The following is a 22,055-nucleotide window of genomic DNA, read 5'->3' as shown; positions in this document are numbered from 1 at the left end:
CCCTTTGTCATTGCAGATACCCAAGAACACGTGGCGGCACCTGAGGAGGAGGAGGAGGACACTAAGGCACAGCATCACTCGATCTGACACTTGATCCACCAGCTCAGAAACTGACACTGCACATCCTTTAGATGTTAGGTTAGAGGAGGGATCTGCACGTGGTGAGACACCGAGCACAAGTGCACAAGAGCCGGGGCGGAGAGAACGGATACCACAGGAGCCAACTCGCCGGAGGGCGAGGTCGCTCACTAGTTCTGCTGCAGAGGAGTCAGATGAGGACTTCGATGGGCCATGCTACGGAAGACGGCTGATGGGCGTACACCAACAAATGCTTGGGGCACTGGAAAGCCTGTCAGAAAGCCTGCGCATAATGAGAAGGGCATGGAGGAGTCCAGCTCCAACTTGGCGCAGGGCTTTGCACAGAGCTTGGAGCCCATCCTTTCCAACATGGAACGGGTGGTCACCTCCATTAACGCACATGTGGAACCCACCATGATGCAGCGTCTGATGACTGATGTCACAGCATCCATTGCAGCACAAACATCTGCCATCCAAGGTCTGACTGCTGCATTTGCATTTCAGACTGCTGCATTGGAAGCTCAGATTGCTGCTATCATGGCTCTGGGGACCACTGTGGAACGGGGCTTCCAGGGCATCACAGGACTCCAGCAATCCGTTCTCCAGCCGATCACCAGGAGTGCTGAGGCGCCGCCCTGGGAGAGTGGCAGTGGCGCCATGGCAGTCGGACCTGCTGTCCTCTCTCAGGATGACAGCATTCCTGCTCCCACCCCTGCCACTCCGCCAGTGCCCCTGTTGTTGCCTGTCGGCCAGCCAGGCCAGCCTGCTGCAGCCCATGCTGAGATGGTGCAGTCTGAAGCCGGGCCCTCCCGGCCCAGAGCTGCTCAAGGTCGTCCTCCAAGGCCATCTGGACGTTCCTCCATTGAAAGCCACCAGCCTTCCACCACCCATGCTCCAGCCACTGGGGAAGCACCTCGGAGGAGCACTAGGATAGGTAAAGGCACACGGACAACAGGCACTAAGGGAATACACAAGGGAGAATAGTTCTGTTATGTTTACATATTTTCATTTATTAATTCATAAATGAGAGTTTGATTTTGCATTTGGTGGTGGTTTTTATTCATGCAAAGAGTTGAGAGGGACACCAATGTGTAATGTGATGGAGGGCGATTTGATTGTCTTGTGGGAGGAGAGAGGTGGGGAATGTAGGACTGTTGGTGATTTGGGGGATGTAGTTCCAATTATTGATACTGGGCACAGATCAGGCGAGCAATCAGAGCCCTTGCAGACAAGGCGTGTGGTTCCTGCTGCACCCTTGCGTCCTCCTCCACTTCCTCTTCTGGCTCCTCCCCCTCCTCCTGCTCCTTCTCAGCCTCTTCCTTCTCCTGCACCTCCGCCTCTTCCTCTTCAGCCTCCTCCTCCTCCACTTCTGGTTCAGGATCTTCTGCAGTCATTGGTGGCAAAGGCTGGTCCTTTATGATGGCGAGGTTGTGCAGCATGCAGCAGACCACCACGAGTCTGCCCACGCGCTGAGGGGAGTACTGCAGGGCTCCTCCACACCCGGTCTAGGCAGCAGAAGTGTTGTTTGAGGAGGCCGATGGTGTGCTCAACGATGTTGCATGTGGCAGCGTGGCTCTCATTATAGGCCTGCTGTGCACGTGTGCATGGATTCCTGACCGGTGTTATGAGCCACGTCATGAGGGGATGGCCCTTGTCACCCACTAGCCAGCCTTTGACTTGTCGAGTCGGATGAAAGATAGCTGGCACGTTGGACTGCCGCATGACAAAGGCGTCGTGACTACTCCCAAGGTAGCGGGCATCGACCTCCAAGATGTGATGCATGTGGTCGCACACCAGCTGCACGTTGAGGGAGTGGAAGCCCTTTCGGTTGATGAAGACGGCCGAGTTGATGTGCGGGGCACGCAGGGCAATATGCATGCAGTCAATGGCACCCTGCACCATGGGGAAGTCAACAATGCGGGCGAACCCCCGTGCTCGCTTGTTCTGATTGCCTCTGTCGAGAGGAAAGGTGATGAACCTGTTCCTCATGTGGTACAGTGTTTCTGTGACTTCCTTTATGCAGCAGTGCACTGCATACTGCGAGATGTTGCACATGTCACCAGCAGAGGCCTGCAATGCTCCTGAGCCATGGTGACCTTCACAGCCACAGGCAGTGCTGTCCTCGCCCTGCTCTGAGGTTACAGTTGTGGCCTCACCAGTTGACAGATCTCGGTCACGGCTTCCTTGGTGAACCTCAGGCATCGGATGCAATCCGCCTTGGTCATGTTGAGGTAAGAGAATAGATCCCTGAAGGCCGTCATTGGGTAGGGACTCCTGTTCAGTGCCCTGCGCCTCCTCGTCCTCCGGCTCCTTGCAGCTTGACCTGCTGGGCGTGGCCTCTCTGCATGCTCCCAGTCATGCTCAATGCCCAACGGGAGCCCTAGCGGACTGCCCGTGGTTGGCAGGAATGTTGTTCCACCATGGTTTTAGTTTCCCGACCGGTAGGGCAATACCTGCCAAAGCACTCTCAAAAGTAGTCTAGGAAATCTGAATAAGAATAGGGAGCTTCAAAAAACACTTCCTACTCCTCCAGCAGCCAGAAGCAATAATCCAGCAACTAACCTGCAACACCTGCATGACCCTTTAAATAGCGCCGGTGGGGGGGTCCTTCAGGCACTGTAAGAAACGTTTAGATGGTCGGGGATAAGACTGTGCGTTGAGTTGAGCGTTAAGGTCCAAAATTGTGTGTATCGCTTTAAATCAGCATTGCACACTGATTGCAGCCATTTTCTCCCTACTTTACATGCTTCCAGCGTTCGGGGACTCCTATACCAAGATGGCGTCTGGCTCACGTCACGCAGGAAATGTGTGTGCGCGTCCAAGACGCCATCTTGGATGTCGAAGGGACCGTGTAGCGCCAAAACAACGGGCGCAACATGGCACAATTTAGCGCCCTAAGAGTCTAAATGGGGTAGAGGAGCAAAGGGAACCAGGGGTACAGATACACGAATCACTAAAAGTAGCAACACAGGTTAATACGGCCATAAAAAAGCAAACAAACCATTAGGATTCATTTCTGGAGGAATTGAATTGAAAAGTAGAGAAGTTATGTTAAACTTGTACAGAACCTTGATTAGACCACACTTGGAGTATTGTGCACAATTCTGGCCTTCATATTACAAAAAGGCTATCGAAGCACTGGAGAAAGCACACACAAGATTTACAAGGATGATACCAGAACTGAGAGGGTGCAACTATTGGGAAAGATTGACCAGGCTGCAGCTCTTTTCTCTTGAAAAGAGAAGACTGAAGTGACCTGATAGAGGTCTTTAAAATGATGAAGGGGTTCGATAGGGTAGACGTAGAGAATATTTTTCCACTTGTGGGGGAGACCAAAACTATGGGCCATAAATATAAAATCGTCGCTAATGAATCTAATAAGGAATTCAGGAGAAACCTCTTTACTCAGAGAGTGTTGAATGCACTACCATGTGGAGTAGTTGAGGTGAATAGCATAGATTCATTTAAGGGGAAACTAGATAAGCACTTGAGGGTTAAAGGAATAGAAGGATATGTAAATAGTGTGAGATGAAGCAAATAGAGTGGGTCGAGTCTCGTGTGGAGCATGAACACCGGCATTGGGCTGAAAGGCCTGCTTCTGTGCTGTAAATTCTCTGTAATTCTATGTACACCAGCGCACATAGTCAAGATCTACCCCAGAGTGTTGTGGACCACAGCGTCTGGATCCATTCTGGGCACCTGAATATTCATTCTGTGAGTGTTCCCTGAATTTTTCATCTGTTCCAGTGGGAAACTATCACACCATTCCCTGAAAAATCATTAACAAGGGCATAGTAGGCATTACATTGATAAGGCTGTTAACAAAGCCTATTGAGTCCTTGGCTTTATAAAAAGAGGCATAAGAGTACAAAAACAAGGAAGATATGCTGAACCTTTATAAATCACTGGAAAGGCCTCAGCTGGAGTAATGTATCCAATTTTGGGCACCACACTGTAGGAAGGATGTCATGGCCTTGGAGAGGATGCAGAGGAGATTTACTAGAATGGTACCAGGGATGAGGGACTTCATTTATGTGGAGAGACTGGAGAAGCTGGGATTGTCCTCCTGAGAGCAGAGAAGGCTAAGGGGAGATTTAATGGAGGTGTTCAAAATTATGAAGGGTTTGGATAGAGTAAATAGGGAGAAACTGTTTCCACTGACAGAAATGTCAGCAACCAGTATTTAACATAATTGGCAAAAGAACCAGAAGGGAGATGAGGAGAATTTTTTTAGGCAGTGAGTTGTAATGAACTGGAATGCACTGCCTGAAAGGGTGGTGGAAGCAGATTCAAAAATAACTTTCAAAAGGGAATTGGATAACTACTTGAAAGGGAAAATTTTGCAGGGCTATGGGGAAGGGCAGGGAAGTGGGACTAATTGGATAGCTCTTTCAAAGAGCCGGTATCGGCCCGATGGGCCAAATGGCCTCCTCCTGTGCTGTAAGATTCCACGATTAACAAGCAATTGTTCACTTTTTTCTAAAATTTTCTTGACCATTGGCAAACTTTTTAAAGAATGAGCAGAAAACTTGTAATAACGGCACAAACACTGGTTATCTCTTTTTACCTGCTCTTTTAATGCACCTCCCAAAAGTTGTTATATTTTACTCCCTAAATAAAATATAAGCAAAGATTTTGAATTCGCTCTTTCTTTTCTGTACTTACAAGCTTTCAGTACTCCCTACAATTCAGGATACTAAAACGTTCCCAAGACAACTACTTCAGAAGTGCCTATAGCTCTCACTTAGGCTATCAATCAAAATCCAACAGATGTAGGCCACAATATGGGTTGCCTGTATCAATTCAGCCCCCAACCTACCTCAGGCCCAAACCTTCCAGACCTTTGGAGCAACCGAACATGACTCGTGGTTTATCTGCTAGACAACCATTCATTGCCTGCCACTCTTAAATGGTGGCTGGAGTGATCAAATATCTCATTCTAGAGATTAATGTACTTCCAGAGGTCAATTTCAAAATGCTTCCCTGCCATTTTAAAAGTTTCTGACAAACACCATCTATGTCAGATAGTACTGCGTGTGGGTATCGGATGTCAAGAAATCACCCCATAGACTAATCCATATTGTTATAGAGGTAAATTCTTCAAGTTCAGGATTCTACACCCATTCATTTTAATAGATGAAAAATTGTATGGGCTACAAATTAGACACTCTGACCTCGGCGCCAGAATTTCCAATGTGTGTCCAATCTCCATTATTTGCACTGGGAGTGCTAACTGGTGAAATATAGCCCAATGTGGAAAGTGCCTTCACTTATTGCCCAAGCAGGAACACTGACATTTCTATTTTTTTGTTCTGACCAGTTTTACATTTTAGTATAATTTTGTGCTTCTTAAAGGTAATTACGTTTTCTATGCTTTACTCCATAAACAGGATATAATAGACCTACTGACTGGAAGACAGTTTATTTCGCCCAGGGCCAAGCTGATACTTGCCCAATCTATTCTTCAGTTGGCTGATTTAAGAATGTCAGAAACACTGTGCGACGCAAAAAGTGCTGTCATGCAGGCGAAGATAGATATGTATCTTTCTGCTCAGAAATTGATTCTTGACCAGGTACTCATTTTTTTAATGCTTCTTTGTCTTTGTTATTTATTGCGCAGAACTGACCTATGGCAGCTGTTGCCTGTTGTGCACCAAATCATGTTGTCGTAGTGCGGTCGGACATTACTCCTGCTCATAGTCCACACAGTGTTAAACTCAAAAGCTCAGCAATGTCGCTGTAGGAGGTGCTAAGTAGGGAGGGAGGCCAAACCAGAGGAAGAGTCATCCTTTAATAAGTGTTCTAGCAGCAGGTTTCAGGAGCAAAATTAGCAGGGGCCTGTGCCTTGTATATGGAATTTAAAACATAGGCAGTATTCATACATCTATAAATGTACAGGTAATGATTCTCCAGAGCAGACAAGTTCTATGAACTGTTTAACGCCAGTGTAGGGATTAAGAACATATGAACATAAGAAATAGGAGCAGGATTGGGCCATATGGCCCCTCGCGCCTGCTCCGTCATTCAATAAGATCATGGCTGATCTTCAGCTTCAACTCCATTTTCCCGCCCTATCCCATATCCCTTGATTCCCTTAGATTCCAAAAATCTATCGATCTCAGCCTTGAATATACTCAATGACTGAGCATTCACAGTCCTCTGGGATAGACAATTCCAAAGATTCACAACCTTCTGAGTGAAGAAATTTTTCCTCACGAGAAAGGAGGCATTGCTGGATCTAGTTCTGGGGAATGGAGTGGGTCAAGTGGAGCAAGTGTCAGTGGGGGAACATTTAGGGAACAGTGATCATAGTATCATAAGGTTTAGATTAGTAATGGAAAAGGACAAGGAGCAATCTAGAGTAAAAATACTTAATTGGAGGAAGGCCAATTTCAGTGGGTTGAGAACAGATCTGGCCCTGGTAAATTGGAATCAAAGATTGGCAGGTAAAACTGTAATCAAATAATGGATGGTCTTTGAAGAGGAAATGGTTCAGGTACAGTCCAGATATATTCCCACAAGGGGGAAAGGTAGGGCAACCAAAACCAGAGTTCCCTGGATGGTGAAAGAGATAGAGAGTAAGATAAAGCAGGAAAAGGAGCATATGACAGTTGTCAGGTTGATAATACAAGTGAGAATCAGGCTGAGTATAGAAAATACAGAGGAGAATTGAAAAAGGAAATAAGAGGGGTAAGGAGAGATTATGAGGATAGACTGACAGCTAACATAAAAGGGAATCCAAAAGTCTTCCAGAGGCATATAAATAGTAAGCGGGTAGTAAGAGGAGGGATGGGGCTGATTAGGGCCCAAAAAGGAGATCTACGCGTGGAGGCAGAGGGTGTGGCTGAGTTACTAACTGAGTACTTTGCATCTGTCTTTACCAAGGAAGAAGATGCTGCCATAGACACAGTAAAAGAGGAGAGAGTTGAGATACTGGATGGGTTAAAAATTGATCAAGAGGAGATACTAGAAAGGCTGGCTGTACTTAAAGTAGATAAGTCACCCGGTTCGGATGGGATGCATCCTAGGTTGCTGCAGGAAGTAAGGGTGGAAATTGCAGAGGTGCTGGCCATAATCTTCCAATCCTCCTTAGATATGGTGGGTGGTGCCAGAGGACTGGAGAATTGCAAATGTTACACCCTTGTTCAAAAAAGGGTATAAGGATAAACCCGGCAACTACAGGCCAGTCAGTTTAACCTCAGTGATGGGGAAGCTTTTAGAAACGATAATCCAGGACAAAATTAATAGTCACTTGGACACGTGTGGATTAATAAAGGAAAGCCAGCACGGATTTGTTAAAGGTAAATCGTGTTTAACTAACTTGATTGAGTTTTTTGATGAGGTAACAGAGAGGGTAGATGAGAGCAATGAGGTTGGTGTTATGTATATTGACTTTCAAAAGGTGTTTGATAAAGTGCCACATAATAGGCTTGTCATCAAAGTTGAAGCCCATGGAATAAAAGGGGCAGTGGCAGCATGGATATGAAATTGGCTAAATGACAGGAAACAGAGAGTAGTGGTGAATGGTTGTTTTTCGGATAGGAGGGAAGTATACAGTGGTGTTCCCCAGGGGTCGGTACCAGGACCACTGCTTTTTTTGATATATATTAATGATTGGACTTGGGTGTATGGGGCACAACTTCAAAATTTGCAGATGACACAAAATTTGGAAGTATAGTAAACAATAAGGAGAATAGTAATAGACTACAAGAGGATATAGACAGGCAGGTGGAATGGGCGGACACATGGCAGATGAAATTTAACACAGAGAAGTGTGAAGTGATATATTTTGGCAGGAAGAATGAGGAGAGGCAATATAAACTAAATGGTACAATTCTAAAGGGGGTGCAGGAACAGAGAGACCTGGGGGTATATGTGCACACATTTTTGAAGCTGGTAGGAGAGGTTGATAAAATGGTTAAAAAAGCATAGATCCTGGGCTTTATAAATAGAGGCATTGAGTATGAAAGCAAGGAAGTTATGGTGAACCTTTATAATACACTGGTTCAGCCACAACTGGAGTATTGTGTCCAATTCTGGGCACCGCACTTTAGGAAGGATGTGAAGGCCTTAGAGAGGATGCAGAAAAGATTTACTAGAATGATTCCAGGGATGAGGGACTTCAGTTATGTGAATAGACTGGAGAAGCTGGGGTTGTCCTCCTTACAGCAGCAAAGGTTAAGAGGAGATTTGACAGAAGTGTTCAAAATCATGAAGGGTTTAGATAATGTAAATAAAGAGAAACTGTTCATTCCCATTGGCGGAAGGGTCGAGAACCAGAGGACACAGGTTTAAGGTGATTGGCAAAAGAACCAAAGGTGACACGAGGAAAAACTTTTTTACACAGCGAGTATTTATGATCTGGAATGTGCTGCCTGAAAGGGTGGTGGAAGTAGATTCAAGCGCAGCTTTCAAAAAGGAATTGGATAAATACTTGAAGGGAAAAAATTTACAGGGCTACGGGGAAAGACTGGGGGAATGGGACTAACTGGATTGCTCTTACAAAGAGCCAACATGGGCTCGATGGGCAGAATGGCCTTCTGTGCTGTAACCATTCTATGATCTTGGCCCTAAATGGCCCACCCCTTATCGTGAGACTATGACCTCTAGTTCTAGACTCTGCAGCCAGGGGAAACAACCTCTCAGCATCTACCCTGTTAAGCCCTCTAAGAATTTTATACGTTTCAATGAGATCACCTCTCATTCTTCTAAACTCCAGATAATATGGGCCCATTCTACTCAATCTCTCCTCATAGGACAACCCTCTCATCCCAGGAATGAATCTAGTGAACCTTCATTGCACCCCCTTTAAGGTAAGTATATCCTTCCTTAGGTAAGGAGACCAAAACTGTACACAGTACTCCAGGTTTGGTCTCACCAGAGCCCTATATAATTGCAACAAGACTTCCTTACTCTCATACTCCAACCCCATTGCAATAAAGGCTAACATACCATTTGCCTTCCTAATTGCTTGGTGTACCTGCATGTTAACTTTTTGTGATTCATGTACAAGGACACCCAAATCCCTCTGAACACCAATATTTCTTAGTCTCACCTTTTAAAAAATATTCTGCTTTCGTATTCTTCCTACCAAAGTGGATAATTTCACATTTCCCTACATTATACTCCATCTGCCACCTTCTCGCCCACTTACTTAGCCTGTCTATATCCCTTTGCAACCTCAGTTGGGTCCTTGCTGTTAAAGGTACATTGCTGTTTTTGGTGTATCTGTTTGAAAGTCACATTTCTCTGACAAATTGAAGTTTTCAACAAAAGAAGGTAGGGAAATTTCTTGGTGCATTTCTGACAGCTTCTTGGAGCTGTACCACATCTCTAATCTGTGCTTGATGTCCAGGAAACAGCATCACTATGCTGATCTGCCACGAGCTGTGGGTATTCCTTTGTGTATGCCTCTGTATTTGCAGTCTCTAAAGGAGGATCAGAGGAGGCTGGTTGCTTTGTTTTTGTTCCCAGGCCGCTATCATTGCAAGTATGAGCCACCTGCTTAGAGTTGCATGAGAGTGATGCAGGTGGACTTGCCCTCTGATTTTCCTTCTTCCCTTGAGGGTAAATACCTCCAACATGACCCACTTGAAATCAGCAGCACAGCATGTAGGCGGTTGCAGAAAATAAAACTGATAGGATAAACATGTTAATGCTCTAACGTGTTACATCAATAGACTGTTACTGCTTTGGAGCAGCTTTAAGGTCAGATCCGGTTTAGGGTCACCTTTGTCTATGACAAATAAGACCTGATCTTAGCAGAGAAAGCAAATATTTGGGAAGTGTTTTCTATGTAAATTATATTCACATTTACATAATTTCTTTAATTGATGTACGTATTTCATCTCTTTTAAGAGATTTAAACTTCTAAACAAAGTTAAAGCACTGATAAGCACTGAATTTTGGATCTCATTCAAACTTTTCTATAGAATTGTAATAATGTCCTGTTTTATTCTGATTTCTTTATATCTTGAAATTAAGAATGATTTTTAAATATTACTCAAAGTAATTCCTTCCTATAAGAATATTTATCCAAAACATTTGAAAATGTTGCTAACTAGAGGAAACTTCTTTTGAAATATAGCAAAGTTGAACTTAGAAGTGCATTGACAAAAATATATAGGATAAAATATAAACATATACATTAAATTTATAAATATATTTTAATCTATGCTCCATTCTGGTCCCCATATTATAAAAAGGATATAGAGACATTGGAGAAAGTGCAAAAAAGCTTTACAGAACTGAGAGGATAGAACTATGAGGAGAGACTGACCAGGCTGGAGCTCTTTTCTTTACAAAAGAGAAGGCTGAGGGGTGACCTGACACAGGTCTTTTAAAAGTATGAAAGGGTTTGATAGCGTAGACATAGTGACAATGTTTCCACTTGTGGGGGAAATCCAAAACTAAGGGTCATAAATATAAGATAGTCACTAATAAATCCAATAGGGAATTCAGGAGAAACTCCTTTACTTAGAGTGTAGTGAGAATGTGGAACTCGCTACCACATGGAGTAGTTGAGGCGAATAGCATAGATACATTTAAGGGGAAGCCAGATAAGTGTATGAGAGAGAAAGGAATAGAAGGATATGCTGATAGGGTTAGATGAAGTAGGGAGGAAGGAGGCTCATATGGAGCATAGACACTGGTGTAGCCCAGTTGAGCCAAATGGCCTGTTTCTGTGCTGTAAATTCTTTGTAATTCTATGTAATCTATTTTAATTTATCCATACATATGTAAATTATTAGTATATTAATTTGGTAACTTTTCCGTTATAGGAAATAAGTAAAATGAAGAACTGTTGCTGAAAAGATGTACTAAGGTAATGTGTTTGTGTTTTGCGTGTAGCTTGTTTCACTGGGGGAGACTGCGCAGCATCAAGCTGATGGGAGTATTTACTCACGTCCGGCGGATCCTTTGAAAAATATCTATCTTCCACACATTATTATAATGTCGAAAATTAAACTAAGACTAGGTAAGAGAATGCATTACAAACTTTGTCTTGACGCTGTAAATCCTCTCTGGAGGTGAAAGTAGTATGTGATTAATTTCTGATATCACTTAGAATGAACAGATTATTAACAACAATAGCTGCATTGATATAGCATCCCTCATGTAGAAGAACATCTCCGGATACTTTACAAGGGAGATCAGAGGGCTTTAAGCAGGAGACAGGAAAGAGTAGATGCTGGCGAGAGAGGAGCATGGTCAAAGAGAGAGATTTTTAAGAGGCTTTTGAAGGAAATGGCAGGGGGGAATGTATCAACATAAACTAGTTTTGGGAAAAAAGTTCCAATGATCAGGAATAGTGGCTGAATGATCTACCTTTAGTGATGGAACAGTGGAAATAAGATATTCAACAATATTTAGGGTATCAACAAGTTGTGCCCTGAAAAAGTGTTTACCATGGTCCAGAGAACAACAGTGGGGTTATGGGATTAAGTTCAGAAGAGGGAAAGTGAATGGACAGATCAGACATGAAACAGTTGGGCAGTGTGGCAATAGCCTTAGAGTTGCTGGTGATAATTAAGAGGTAGATTGTATTTTCCATCCCCAGATCGATCATAGGACTAGAAATGAGCATTCTGGTCCATCTGACAGTCCCCAGAGTTCAAAGTGAATATAGTTCATCACCTTTATCTCTCAATTAATTTTCTCACTAAATGCGTGCCTAATTCCCTCGAAAGTACAGTTTCAAAATTTACCAAATTGGGAGTTATAGTTAATACTGAAGAGGACTGTGACAATACAAGAAGACATTAATAAACTTGCAGAATGGGCATGCAATTGGCAAATGAATTTCAATATAGATAGATGTGAGATGGTGCATTTTGGTTGGAAGAAAAAGGAGGCCACATACTCCTTGGAAAATAAAAGTCTAAATGGGGTAACGGAGCAAGAGGGATCTTGAGGTACAGATACACATATCGCTAAAAGTAGCGACGCAGGTTAATAAGGCCATAAAAAAGCAAACCAAGCACTGGGGTTCATCTCCAGAGGGATAGAATTCAAAAGCAGAGAAGTTATGTTGAACTTGTATAAAACCTTGGTTCGACCACACTTGGGAGTACTGTGCACAATTCTGGTCTCCATATTACAAAAAGGATATAGAAGCACTGGAGAAAGCGTACACAAGATTTACAAGGATGATACCAGAACTGAGAGGATGCAACTATCAGGAAAGATTGAACAGGCTGGAGCTCTTTTCTCTAGAAAAGAGAAGACTGCGGTGACCTGATAGAGGTCTTTAAAATGATGACGGGGTTCGATAGGGTAGATGTAGAGAAGATATTTCCACTTGTGGGGGAGACCAAAACAAGGGGCCATAAATATAAGATAGTCACTAATAAATCCAATAGAGAATTCAGGAAAAACTTCTTTACTCAGAGAGTGGTTAGAATGTGGAACTCGCGACCAGGACGGGTAGTTGAGGCGAATAACATTGATTCATTTAATGGGGAAACTAGATAAACACATGAAGGAGAAAGGAATTGAAGGTTATGCTTAGGTTAGATGAAGAAGGGTGGGAGGAGGCTCGTGTGGAGAGTAAACACCGGCATAGATTTGTTGGGCCAAATGCCCTGTTTCTGTGTTGTACATTCTATGTAATTCTATGCAAAAATTGTTGATTTTATTAGCACCAATCACCACCCTGTGCAGTCCATTCCAAACAGTCACCACTCTCTGTGTGAAGTAGTTAGATCTGATCTGTCCATTCAACTTCCCTCTTCTGAGTCTCATCCCTTAATTGCTCATTGGTTTGTCACCAGATTTGTGAAAGCTGACCCTCTATTTTTGGGCAATGCACCGAGGAGCAGTGTATAAATGATAAATGGGAGGGGACCAAGCATGGATCTCTGGGGCATACCACTGGTGTCCATGTAGGTGCAGGAGGAGAAGTTGCTTAAGGAGAAATAGCTGCACTGGGATATATATAGGAAAGGAACCAGGACACAGCCAGGTAGATTTGCTTGGAGGAGAATGGAGTGGTCAACAGCGCTGAAGGTGGCGGAGATTCAAGTGGGATAAGGAGGGATAATGAACAGTCACACAGGGGCCTAGATTTTCTTCCGAATTACCACCCATTTTGCGGGGGTGGGGATTTGGGACATTTGAGTAAAATGGGTTCTTAGAGGTTACCGCCTCAAATCCTCCACAAAGAATCTCCACTTGAATTATCTCTGGTCCCCTTTGAGGCATGCCAGGAGCCCGATCTGCCTCATGTAAATGGTAGCAAGGAGGTATGGCTAACCCTTCTGACCCATTTCCCCCAACTTCTGCCCCAAACCTTTCCCAAATAATTACCCCATTATATAAGTGGTAATGGAGCTACAGAAGGTATCACTGAGACAGATACAACATTGAGGAGATCATTGATTGGGCTGAGTTTTTCATCATGTTTCTGAGTGTCATTGCAATGAAACAATCTATATGGTGTGAAATGTGAATTTCCATACCCATCTGATTGGTCTATGGATGGATAGTTGAGGTTAATACAGATGCCACATTTCTGTTCTCCTAAATAAAGAAGCAAATGTGATTAGGGAGAAAAGAAATTATCAAAAAGTGAAACTTATAAAGTATATACTGTAGTTTGCATTAACTTTATAACATTCATAATCACATGATGTTATATGATAATAAAGCACCATAAGCCTGAAAATGTAATTTGCCAAATCATATTTTCAAAAAAGAAAAGAAGGGGAGGGGGAATTGGAGATCACAAGATAATTATGGATGAGGATGGCCATCCTGAAATAGCTTGAAATGAAATTGTTAGTCTTTTCTGTGGAACTTTATCAAAAGCCTTTTGGAAGTCAAGGTACACCATGTCATAGAGCTTCCCACAATCTACCTGGGTTGTCATTTCTTCAATGAATTAGAGGATTTTGGTCAGGCAGCATTTTCCCCTTCTGAATCCATACTATTTTTTACTAGGTTATTACTATGTAGGTAATTCTCAAGTTTACTCCTGATACTTCATTCCATTATTTTACATGAGATTGAAGCAAAAATTGTATTCCTCATACTTCACCTTGACAAGGACAAAATGATCTTTACCAAAAGGGAAACGGCTAAACAGTGTCAAGAATTATTGTATTTTTTTCTGACTGATATTTGTGCTGTAGTTTTTTTTTAATTGTATCCTTAAAACAATTGAATTACTATTATCCTAAATGTCAATGTTTTCAACATTTTGGCTCCCAGTACTACTTATTCAGCTGATGCAGCATATTCTTGATATACAGTGTTTAACACTTTGCCCTTTTTCCCCCCCATTTAAGGATATGCTTCAGCACAATTGGCAACATGTTCAGCAAATAGAGGGAGTATATCATCATGGCAAGGAGCACTTTCCTGTCTGAGCACAGGTCTTGAGCTTTGCAGAGAAGCAGCATCTAGGGAATTTGATTTAGATGCAGACTTCCTGTTTCAAAAAGGTATACCATATATTTAGTGTTAACATGCCTTGTCAGTGAGCATTGCAATAAACATTTATCTGGATTTATCTTTAATTCAGCCTTTTCAGGCAATCTTATATTAAATGTTGAAAGAAAAGTGATTTAGAAATGTTAGACTGATTCCCTGATTGAGCGTTTGCAGCCTAGTGTGGTGTTTGCAGATTGCTTGTTGAGGAATTAGTCCTGCTATGTCATTGCTGTGTTGAATGTGAAAATGTTGTAAGTATATTGAGAAACATGTCACAGGGTCCATTTTATGAGTTGGCACTCCTAGCTTGGAGCCTTGCTCGACAGAAGGGAAGATCGGGTTTATTTATTTATTCTAATGACTGAAAAATTACAAGGGCCATGAATCGGGTGCACTGACCACCACGTCCAATTGTCTGGTCTGCCCAACTGTTGAGTGACGCTCTGCGCCAAGAATGCTAACTTGTAAAAATCAACCCTACGTGGCTTTGGCAAGGATAAACTGTAGCAGTGCAATGATTTTAGTTACAGATAAATGGCAACTGATTAAGCTATATCAAAAGGGTATGGTAGCATAGTGGTTATGTTACTGGGCTAGTAATCCAGAGGCCTGGACTAAAATCCAGAGTCATGAGTTCAAATCCTGCCATAGCAGCTGGTGAATTTAAATTCAATTAATTAATTAAATTCAATTAATTAAATAAAAATCTGGAATTAAAATACTAGTATCAGTAATGATGGCCATGAAACTATCGTAAAAACCCATCTGGTTCACTAATGTCCTTTAGGGAAGGAAGCCTGCCGCCCTTACCCGGTCTGACCTATATGTGACTCCAGACCCACAGCAATGTGGTTGATTCTTAATTGCCCTCTGAAATGGCCCAGCAAGCCACTCAGTTGTAAAATCTCGCTACCTCGAGGGCAATTAGGGATGGGCAATAAATGCTGGCCTTGCCAGCGACGCCCACATCCCGTGAACGAATAAAAAAAAACCATTGCAAATGTCAATGCAGGAAATTATATGGATAGTCCACTCATTGTTTAATAATATTGATTCAAACCATTACACTAATTGCAGGTTGGTGTTAAGTGCAATGATTCTAGAGCATCTTCAGATATGAAAATAAAATCCTTATTGTTATGCAGATTATTTAAAAAGGCAAGTTTATCATCAGAATCTCTTTTAAAAATCAAACTGTTACAAAAATTATCATTAACTTTTTTGTTTTACCGCAAGACTAGAGGAAATAAATGCCCCTTATTGGACTAGACAGATGTACCAGAAACTCTATGGGCTCCATTTTAAAACGGAACTGTGGGTGCGTTGCAAAGAAACTTGGGAGCAAAGAAAATCGCGTTTCCAGGAGGGGGCAGAAATCCCGGCTCCAACACGCCGAAGAATGTGCATAACCCAGAGTCAACGTGTTTCCCGTGCTGTGTAAAACACGCTGTGGGAAACGAGTCGTGTTTCAGCCGGTAGCCATTTGGACATTTAAATCCCTGTTTGACAGATGGGGATAAAAGGCCAATTATTGCAGCAGGGCACTTAGTTCTCTCAGACAAACTTTTGGCTGCGAGATCTTTGTGTTTAGACTGAAAATTCTTGCCTTACACTCATAATTGTTCTGTTTACACATATTTACCAACTTTTTGGACCCCCTCAAACTGATGGGGGGGGTGGGGGGGGCGGCGAGATGGCTGCATTCACCAGTACATCAGAGGACGAGGAATATCACCATCCTCACCGGGCACGGCGTGCACCTCCGCCACGTGGAGGCTCCACAACACAGTGCTGCCCCACAGGCACCTGCACAGGAGCAGAGAGGGGAACAACAGAGGGAGCGACGTCGCAGGAGGCACTACCCTCGCCAGAGGGTCTATAGACTGAGGCTCAGCTTCTTGGACCTCTCTGAGGAGCAGTGCATACAGAGGCTGAGAGTGAGTTGCCAGGTGGTCACAGACATCTGCAGCCTCCTTCATGCCAAGCTGTTCCCGGCTGGGCCTGGCAGCATCTCATTACCCATTGCAGTTAAAGTGACCACTGCCCTCAACTTCTTCGCTTCCAGATCATTCCAGGATGCCACCGGGGACATCGCCGGGGTCTCTGTCGTCTGCCCACAAGTGCAAAAGGCAGGTCACCAACGGTTTGTTTTGCAGAGCCTCGCAATACATCAACTTCCCCATGGACGACCTCAGCCAGATGGAGAGGGCAGTGGGATTCCACTCTGTGGCTGGCTTCCCACGTGTACAGGGTGCAATCGATTGCATGCATATAGCAATCCGAGCACCTCCACACGAGCCAGGACTGTTCATTAACAGAAAGGGTTATCACTTCATCAACACTCAGCTCGTTTGTGACCACTGCAAACGATTTCTTCACGTGTGCGCCAGATACCCTGGCAGCTGCCACGATTCGTTCATTCTGAGGGAATCCAACATCCCAGGCCTCTTCCACGCATTGAACAGCCTAAAGGATACCCTCTGCACACATGGCTCATGACACCTCTGAGGAACCCCATCAGCGAGCAACAGCGTTGATACAACGACAGTCACATCGCCACCAGGTCTGTAATTGAACATGCGATAGGACTGCTAAAGATGCGATTTCGGTGCCTTGATTGTTCTGGGGGAGCGTTTCAATACGCACCAGACAGAGTGGGTCGCATTACAGTAGTGTGTTGTGTCCTGCACAACATGGTGCAACAGGGAGGGATACCGGTTGATGACGCCCCATGCCCTCATCCACCATCCACATCTGGCATCCACATTGAGGAGGAGCTGGAGGAGCAGGAGGAGGAGGAGAAGGAGGAGCAGGAGGAGCAGGAGGAGGAGGAGGAGGAGGAGCAGGAGGAGGAGGAGGAGGAGGAGGACGAACCCATGGACAGAGCAGCGGCTCACCTGGCTGCTCGTGAGGTCAGGGAGTCACTCATATGTGAACGGTTCTCATAAGATCACAAAGTCAGAAAAGTCCAGGCCTCACACCACCTGGAAAGAGCAGCACCAACACCAGTTTCCCCCCTCCCACCCGCCCCTGCACAACAGTCCATACATCCATTGTAAAGTGACCTCCTGGGTGACATCAAGTTTCACGGTTCATGATGAAGCACGTGAAAGGGCCCTATCACAAAATCCAATCAAGAATGGGCAAGACGTGGCAGTAGTGGTGAGAATGATAACATTTAATGTGACTTTAACAAAAAACCAAATATAAATGGAAAACATGACAGTCTGTCAGACACCCTTGTGCATCCCCTTCGTGATCACAAATCCTTAGCTTTTCTCCTCCGACTACTTCTACGTAGTGCCTGCAGCAGAGGTAGTGGCAAGTTGCTCATGTTCATGCCCTGACTGCTCAGACACTTTCGGCCTATGTCCTCTGGGGTTTGGAACCCCTGAGGGCCCCGCTAAAGACTGCTCCACCTGCACCTGTGCAGAGGCTGACTCGGCCTCCTGGAGAGGAGGCAGCATTGCGGGTAGTGGTTGAGAGAGGGGCAACGGGTGAGACGTGGGAGCGCTTTGAGTGGCGTCCCCACTTCCATGTCCCCTTTCACCATCATCCCTCTCCTGGACCAGGCCCACATCACTCCTACCGCCCTGCTGGAGAACAGTTTGGAGGACACGTGTGATGCCTTGGAAGCCCAGTTGTAAAGTTTCTGCTTGCTTGTTTAAGGCGGCAAAATGTCGTTCACCGTTAGGCCATTGTCAGGGCCTGAATGGACTCATTTGTGAGCTCAATGGAGGCTAGCTTTCCCTCCGTTGCAGACATTCCCGCACTTACGTGCAACACTATCTCAGACATTTCCGCAGCGTACGACTCTATCTCAGACAGTTGCTCACGTCCCTGTGACACTATCTCAGACATTTCCGCAGCCTACGACACTATCTCAGACAGTTGCTCACGTCCCTGTGACACTTTCTCAGACATTTCCACAACCTGCGACACTATCTAAGACATTTCAGCAGTTACCTGCAACACTATCTCAGACAATTCCTCACGTCCGTGTGTCACTATCTCAGAGATTCCCTCATGTTGCTGTGACACTATCTCAGAGATTCCCTCCTTTACCTGTGCCACCGTTCCACTAATGCAGGAGTTGGACTCCTCCATCCTCTGCGCTATTGTGGAGAATGTGCATGGCACCTGTTCCAGTATCTTGCAAATGTGCTACTGTCCCTCGATCATTCTCCTTTTGAAGGATGACCCCCAGGGCTCAGCATCTGCGTCCAGCTGAGCAGAGCCTGGAGAGGAGTGCGCCCACCGACGCAGACTCTCCACAGCTGCCCCTGCCAGCTGTATCTGCTCGTGCTCACTTGTGTGTGATGACTCACCAGGTGCCAACCCAACTAACTGACTACGAGGGCCCACCGAGGTGTGAGTATCTGCACTGGTGGATGGCTCGCTAAGATGTGACAGTGCGCCCTCAGAGGCCAGGAGCTCCTCTGTGGAATCGTCCTCTGCCGTCACTGCAGTCACTGAAGGGCCTGTAAGAGAACAGAAGGCAATATTAAGCATCATCACAGATGTGTCATGTTGTGATGAGCATACTGAGGTGTTCAACATGCCAAGCATTGTTAACATCAATTCATGTTGTGTGTGATGAATGTTAAAGTTGTGTCACCAGACGTTTGTGGGGTGCCAGTCTCGACGTCCCCGACGGACAGACACTCGAGGGTGCGGCTGATCTCCAGGGCCTCCTTCTCCGCCTCTGTAAGGACCACTGCTTGTTGTGACCTTCCTCCAGTCCTCATCCTCCCGCATGCATTTTCCGCACTCTTCTAGAAGGGGAGAAAGTGCAGACGTGTGAGTGAGTGATGGTGAAGTGGTCAGCCGATGAATGCATTGCTTTGGGTGAGGCTGACCGTGAAAGAGGTGCATCAGAGGGTGAGTATGAGACAGAGACATCGCATTGGATCAGGATTGGGGTGAGTGGTAGTGGTGGAGTCACAGATGGGGAGGTGAGGAAGTGCTGAGGAAGAGATGGTAAGTTGAGGATGAGCCATAAGTGGGTGTGAGCAGTGATGTGATGGAGTAGTGTTGGCAGTACAGAATGAGTTGGTTGGGGGGTGGTGATGTGGAACACGGAATGCAGGAGAATCAGTAAGTGTACTCACTTTAGCTGACCTAGTTAGGTCATTGAACCGCTTCCTGCACTGGATCCAGGTGCGGCAAATATTGCTCCTGCTGGTGACCTCCTCTGCCACCTCGAGCCAGGCCTTGTTGGTGGCAGAGGCAGGGCACTTCCTCCCGTTGGCCGGGTAAAATAGTTCCCTCCTCCTCCTCACCTTGGCCAGTAGCAGCTGAAGTGAGGCATCTCTGAATCTTGGAGCAGCCTTGTCCCTGTGCTTCTCCATTGGGTCTTCTTGCTCTTCGCTCCAGCAAAATCCATTGGAGCAATGGCCCTTTAAATACAGATGCTCCAGCTGACAGCAGGGCATGCGGGTGCGCAGTTCGCCCACTATGTACCTTTCAGACTGCAAACCCAGAAACAAGATTAAGGGGCACCAATTAAGCCACGATCGCATGGGGAATGGTAAGTTTTTATTGTTCCGGTTTGCCACGCGCCCGTTGATCCCCCCGCTGCCATCCCGCCGCCCTTTTCAAATCGAGCCTTATGTATCGCACTAACCTGTATCTACATCGGCTTTAATATTGCAACCACAAGACCAAAGAGAATACATCCCTTGTCTTTCATTGAGCTCAACAGACATGTACCAAAAAATTCAGTCGCAGTGTTCACTTTATTTGCATATTCACCCACACAAAGTTATCAGTCACAGGACCAGAGAAAAAAAACACTTTCATTTGTCATTTTGCTTGTTTGTCTTATTTCACAGTACAAATCATTTTTGTCTGCACTATGGTACAAAATTGTACTAATTTGAAAGAATAAACCCTGTAATTCAACCTGTACTCTGAGCTCCTTCTACATGTCTGAGGAAAGCAGGGATTTAATATTAATAGGGAGATGTCACTGCTGAAGCCCAGTCAGGAATTATGCTTCATAGAGTCCCAGTCCAAAAGTTTTGGGCTTTGGTATCTCTCAAATGGTCAGATTTGGGGCAATCCTGGCTCAATGCTTGCCATTGGGAGCTGACTCCAAATGCCAGGTGCAGCACTATTTGCACATATTGAGACCGATAGGCCTAGAAATTGGGCCACATATTATCTGTTCTTCAAGCATTATGTGGACATCTGAGGCCCTAAAATGGTGGGCAGGAAACATGTGCACACTTACGGCCAGAAGTGCGCTGCCCACTACATTGGGCAAGGACAAATGCCTTTACCCATGCCTGAAGAAGATATTTAGGCCCTTGGCATAAGCAACATTGGTTTGCCCTGAGACAGCCAGCACCATCGCAGGCTGCATTCTGGGAAACTAGCCCGACAGAATGTCTGCAACAAAAAAGGTAAGTTACTTGCTTAAGTATGGAGCCAGAAGGAGCCAGAGTGCTCCTCCAGAACCCATATTAAAACACCCGCTCCCGGCCCTGAGATCCTCAACACCCTAATCTCTCCCGTGACTCCAGGCCCACCCGAAATCTGCGACTCAAGATCCCCCCCACCCAAGCTCTTCAATCTCCTCCCAGGCCCCGATCCTGTCGGTTGCTGCTGACTGCTGCTCCCCCCTCCCAGGCTACCTATTGACCCCAGCCAACACTCGTACCCCCCCCCCCACAACCAGGCCTCTGCTCCACCCCCCCCCCCCCCCCCCGGCTTTCACTGACCTAAGGGCTGCGGCAGCATACGAGCATACGAATTAAGAGCAGGAGTATGCCAACTGGCCCCTCGAGCCTGCTCTGCTATTTGATAAGATCATGGCTGATCTGATTGTGACCTCAACCCTACTTACCCGTCTACCTACTATAACCTTTGACTCCCATGTTAATCAGGAATCTGGAAGCTTCATTTCCAGAATGCTGTCAGATCTGAGTCATGCCCATTCTAATAGAAGCTATTTGTAACTCTCCCTTGGGGACCATACAAAATGTGTTAAAATCTTATAGAGAAAAGTGCTTTGCATTGGTTCATCATTAGTGAGGTAGTCATAAATCAAATGTTGTGAGGCTGCTTGCTGTTCATATTTATTCAGATGTATGCAGGGGTTATTTTTATGAAACTGCAGTATATTACAGACTGGAGAAGTTGGGGTTGTTCTCCTTAGAACAGAGAAGGTTAAGGGGAGGTTTGATCGATGTGTTCAAAAGCATGAATGGTTTTGATAGAGTAAATAAGGAGAAATTGTTTCCAGTGGCAGAAGTGTCGGTAACCAGAGATCACAGATTTAAGGTGATCGACAAAAGAGCCAGAGGCGACAGGAGGAAACATTTTTTTTATGCAGCGAGTTGTTATGATCTGGAATGTACTGCCTGAAAGGGTGGTGGAAGCAGATTCAATAATAACTTTCTAAAGGGAATTAGATAAATACTTGAAAGGAAAAAATGTACAGGGCTATGGGGGAAGAGCAGGGGAATGGGACTAATTGGATAGTTCTTTGAAAGAGCCGGCACAGGCATGATGGGCCGAATAGCCTCCTCCTGTGCTGT

General features: G+C 45.1%; 1 protein-coding gene across 5 annotated transcripts in view; it reads left to right on the top strand.

Moving 5' to 3' along the window:
* Nucleotides 1-22,055, top strand: part of cfap54 (cilia and flagella associated protein 54) — a 443,819-nt gene that overhangs the window by 348,531 nt on the left and 73,233 nt on the right. For all 5 annotated transcript variants that reach the window (XM_068004603.1, XM_068004606.1, XM_068004607.1 and 2 more), the window contains 3 exons: nucleotides 5,469-5,651; nucleotides 10,930-11,056; nucleotides 14,367-14,522. In XM_068004603.1, the coding sequence (XP_067860704.1) occupies nucleotides 5,469-5,651; nucleotides 10,930-11,056; nucleotides 14,367-14,522 (466 nt within the window). The remainder of the gene's footprint in view (nucleotides 1-5,468; nucleotides 5,652-10,929; nucleotides 11,057-14,366; nucleotides 14,523-22,055) is intronic.

The sequence above is a fragment of the Heptranchias perlo genome, chromosome 24 (assembly GCF_035084215.1).
Source record: "Heptranchias perlo isolate sHepPer1 chromosome 24, sHepPer1.hap1, whole genome shotgun sequence".
NCBI lineage: Eukaryota > Metazoa > Chordata > Chondrichthyes > Hexanchiformes > Hexanchidae > Heptranchias > Heptranchias perlo.
Note: the sequence above shows the minus strand (reverse complement) of the source record. Positions and strands in the feature narration are given on the sequence as shown.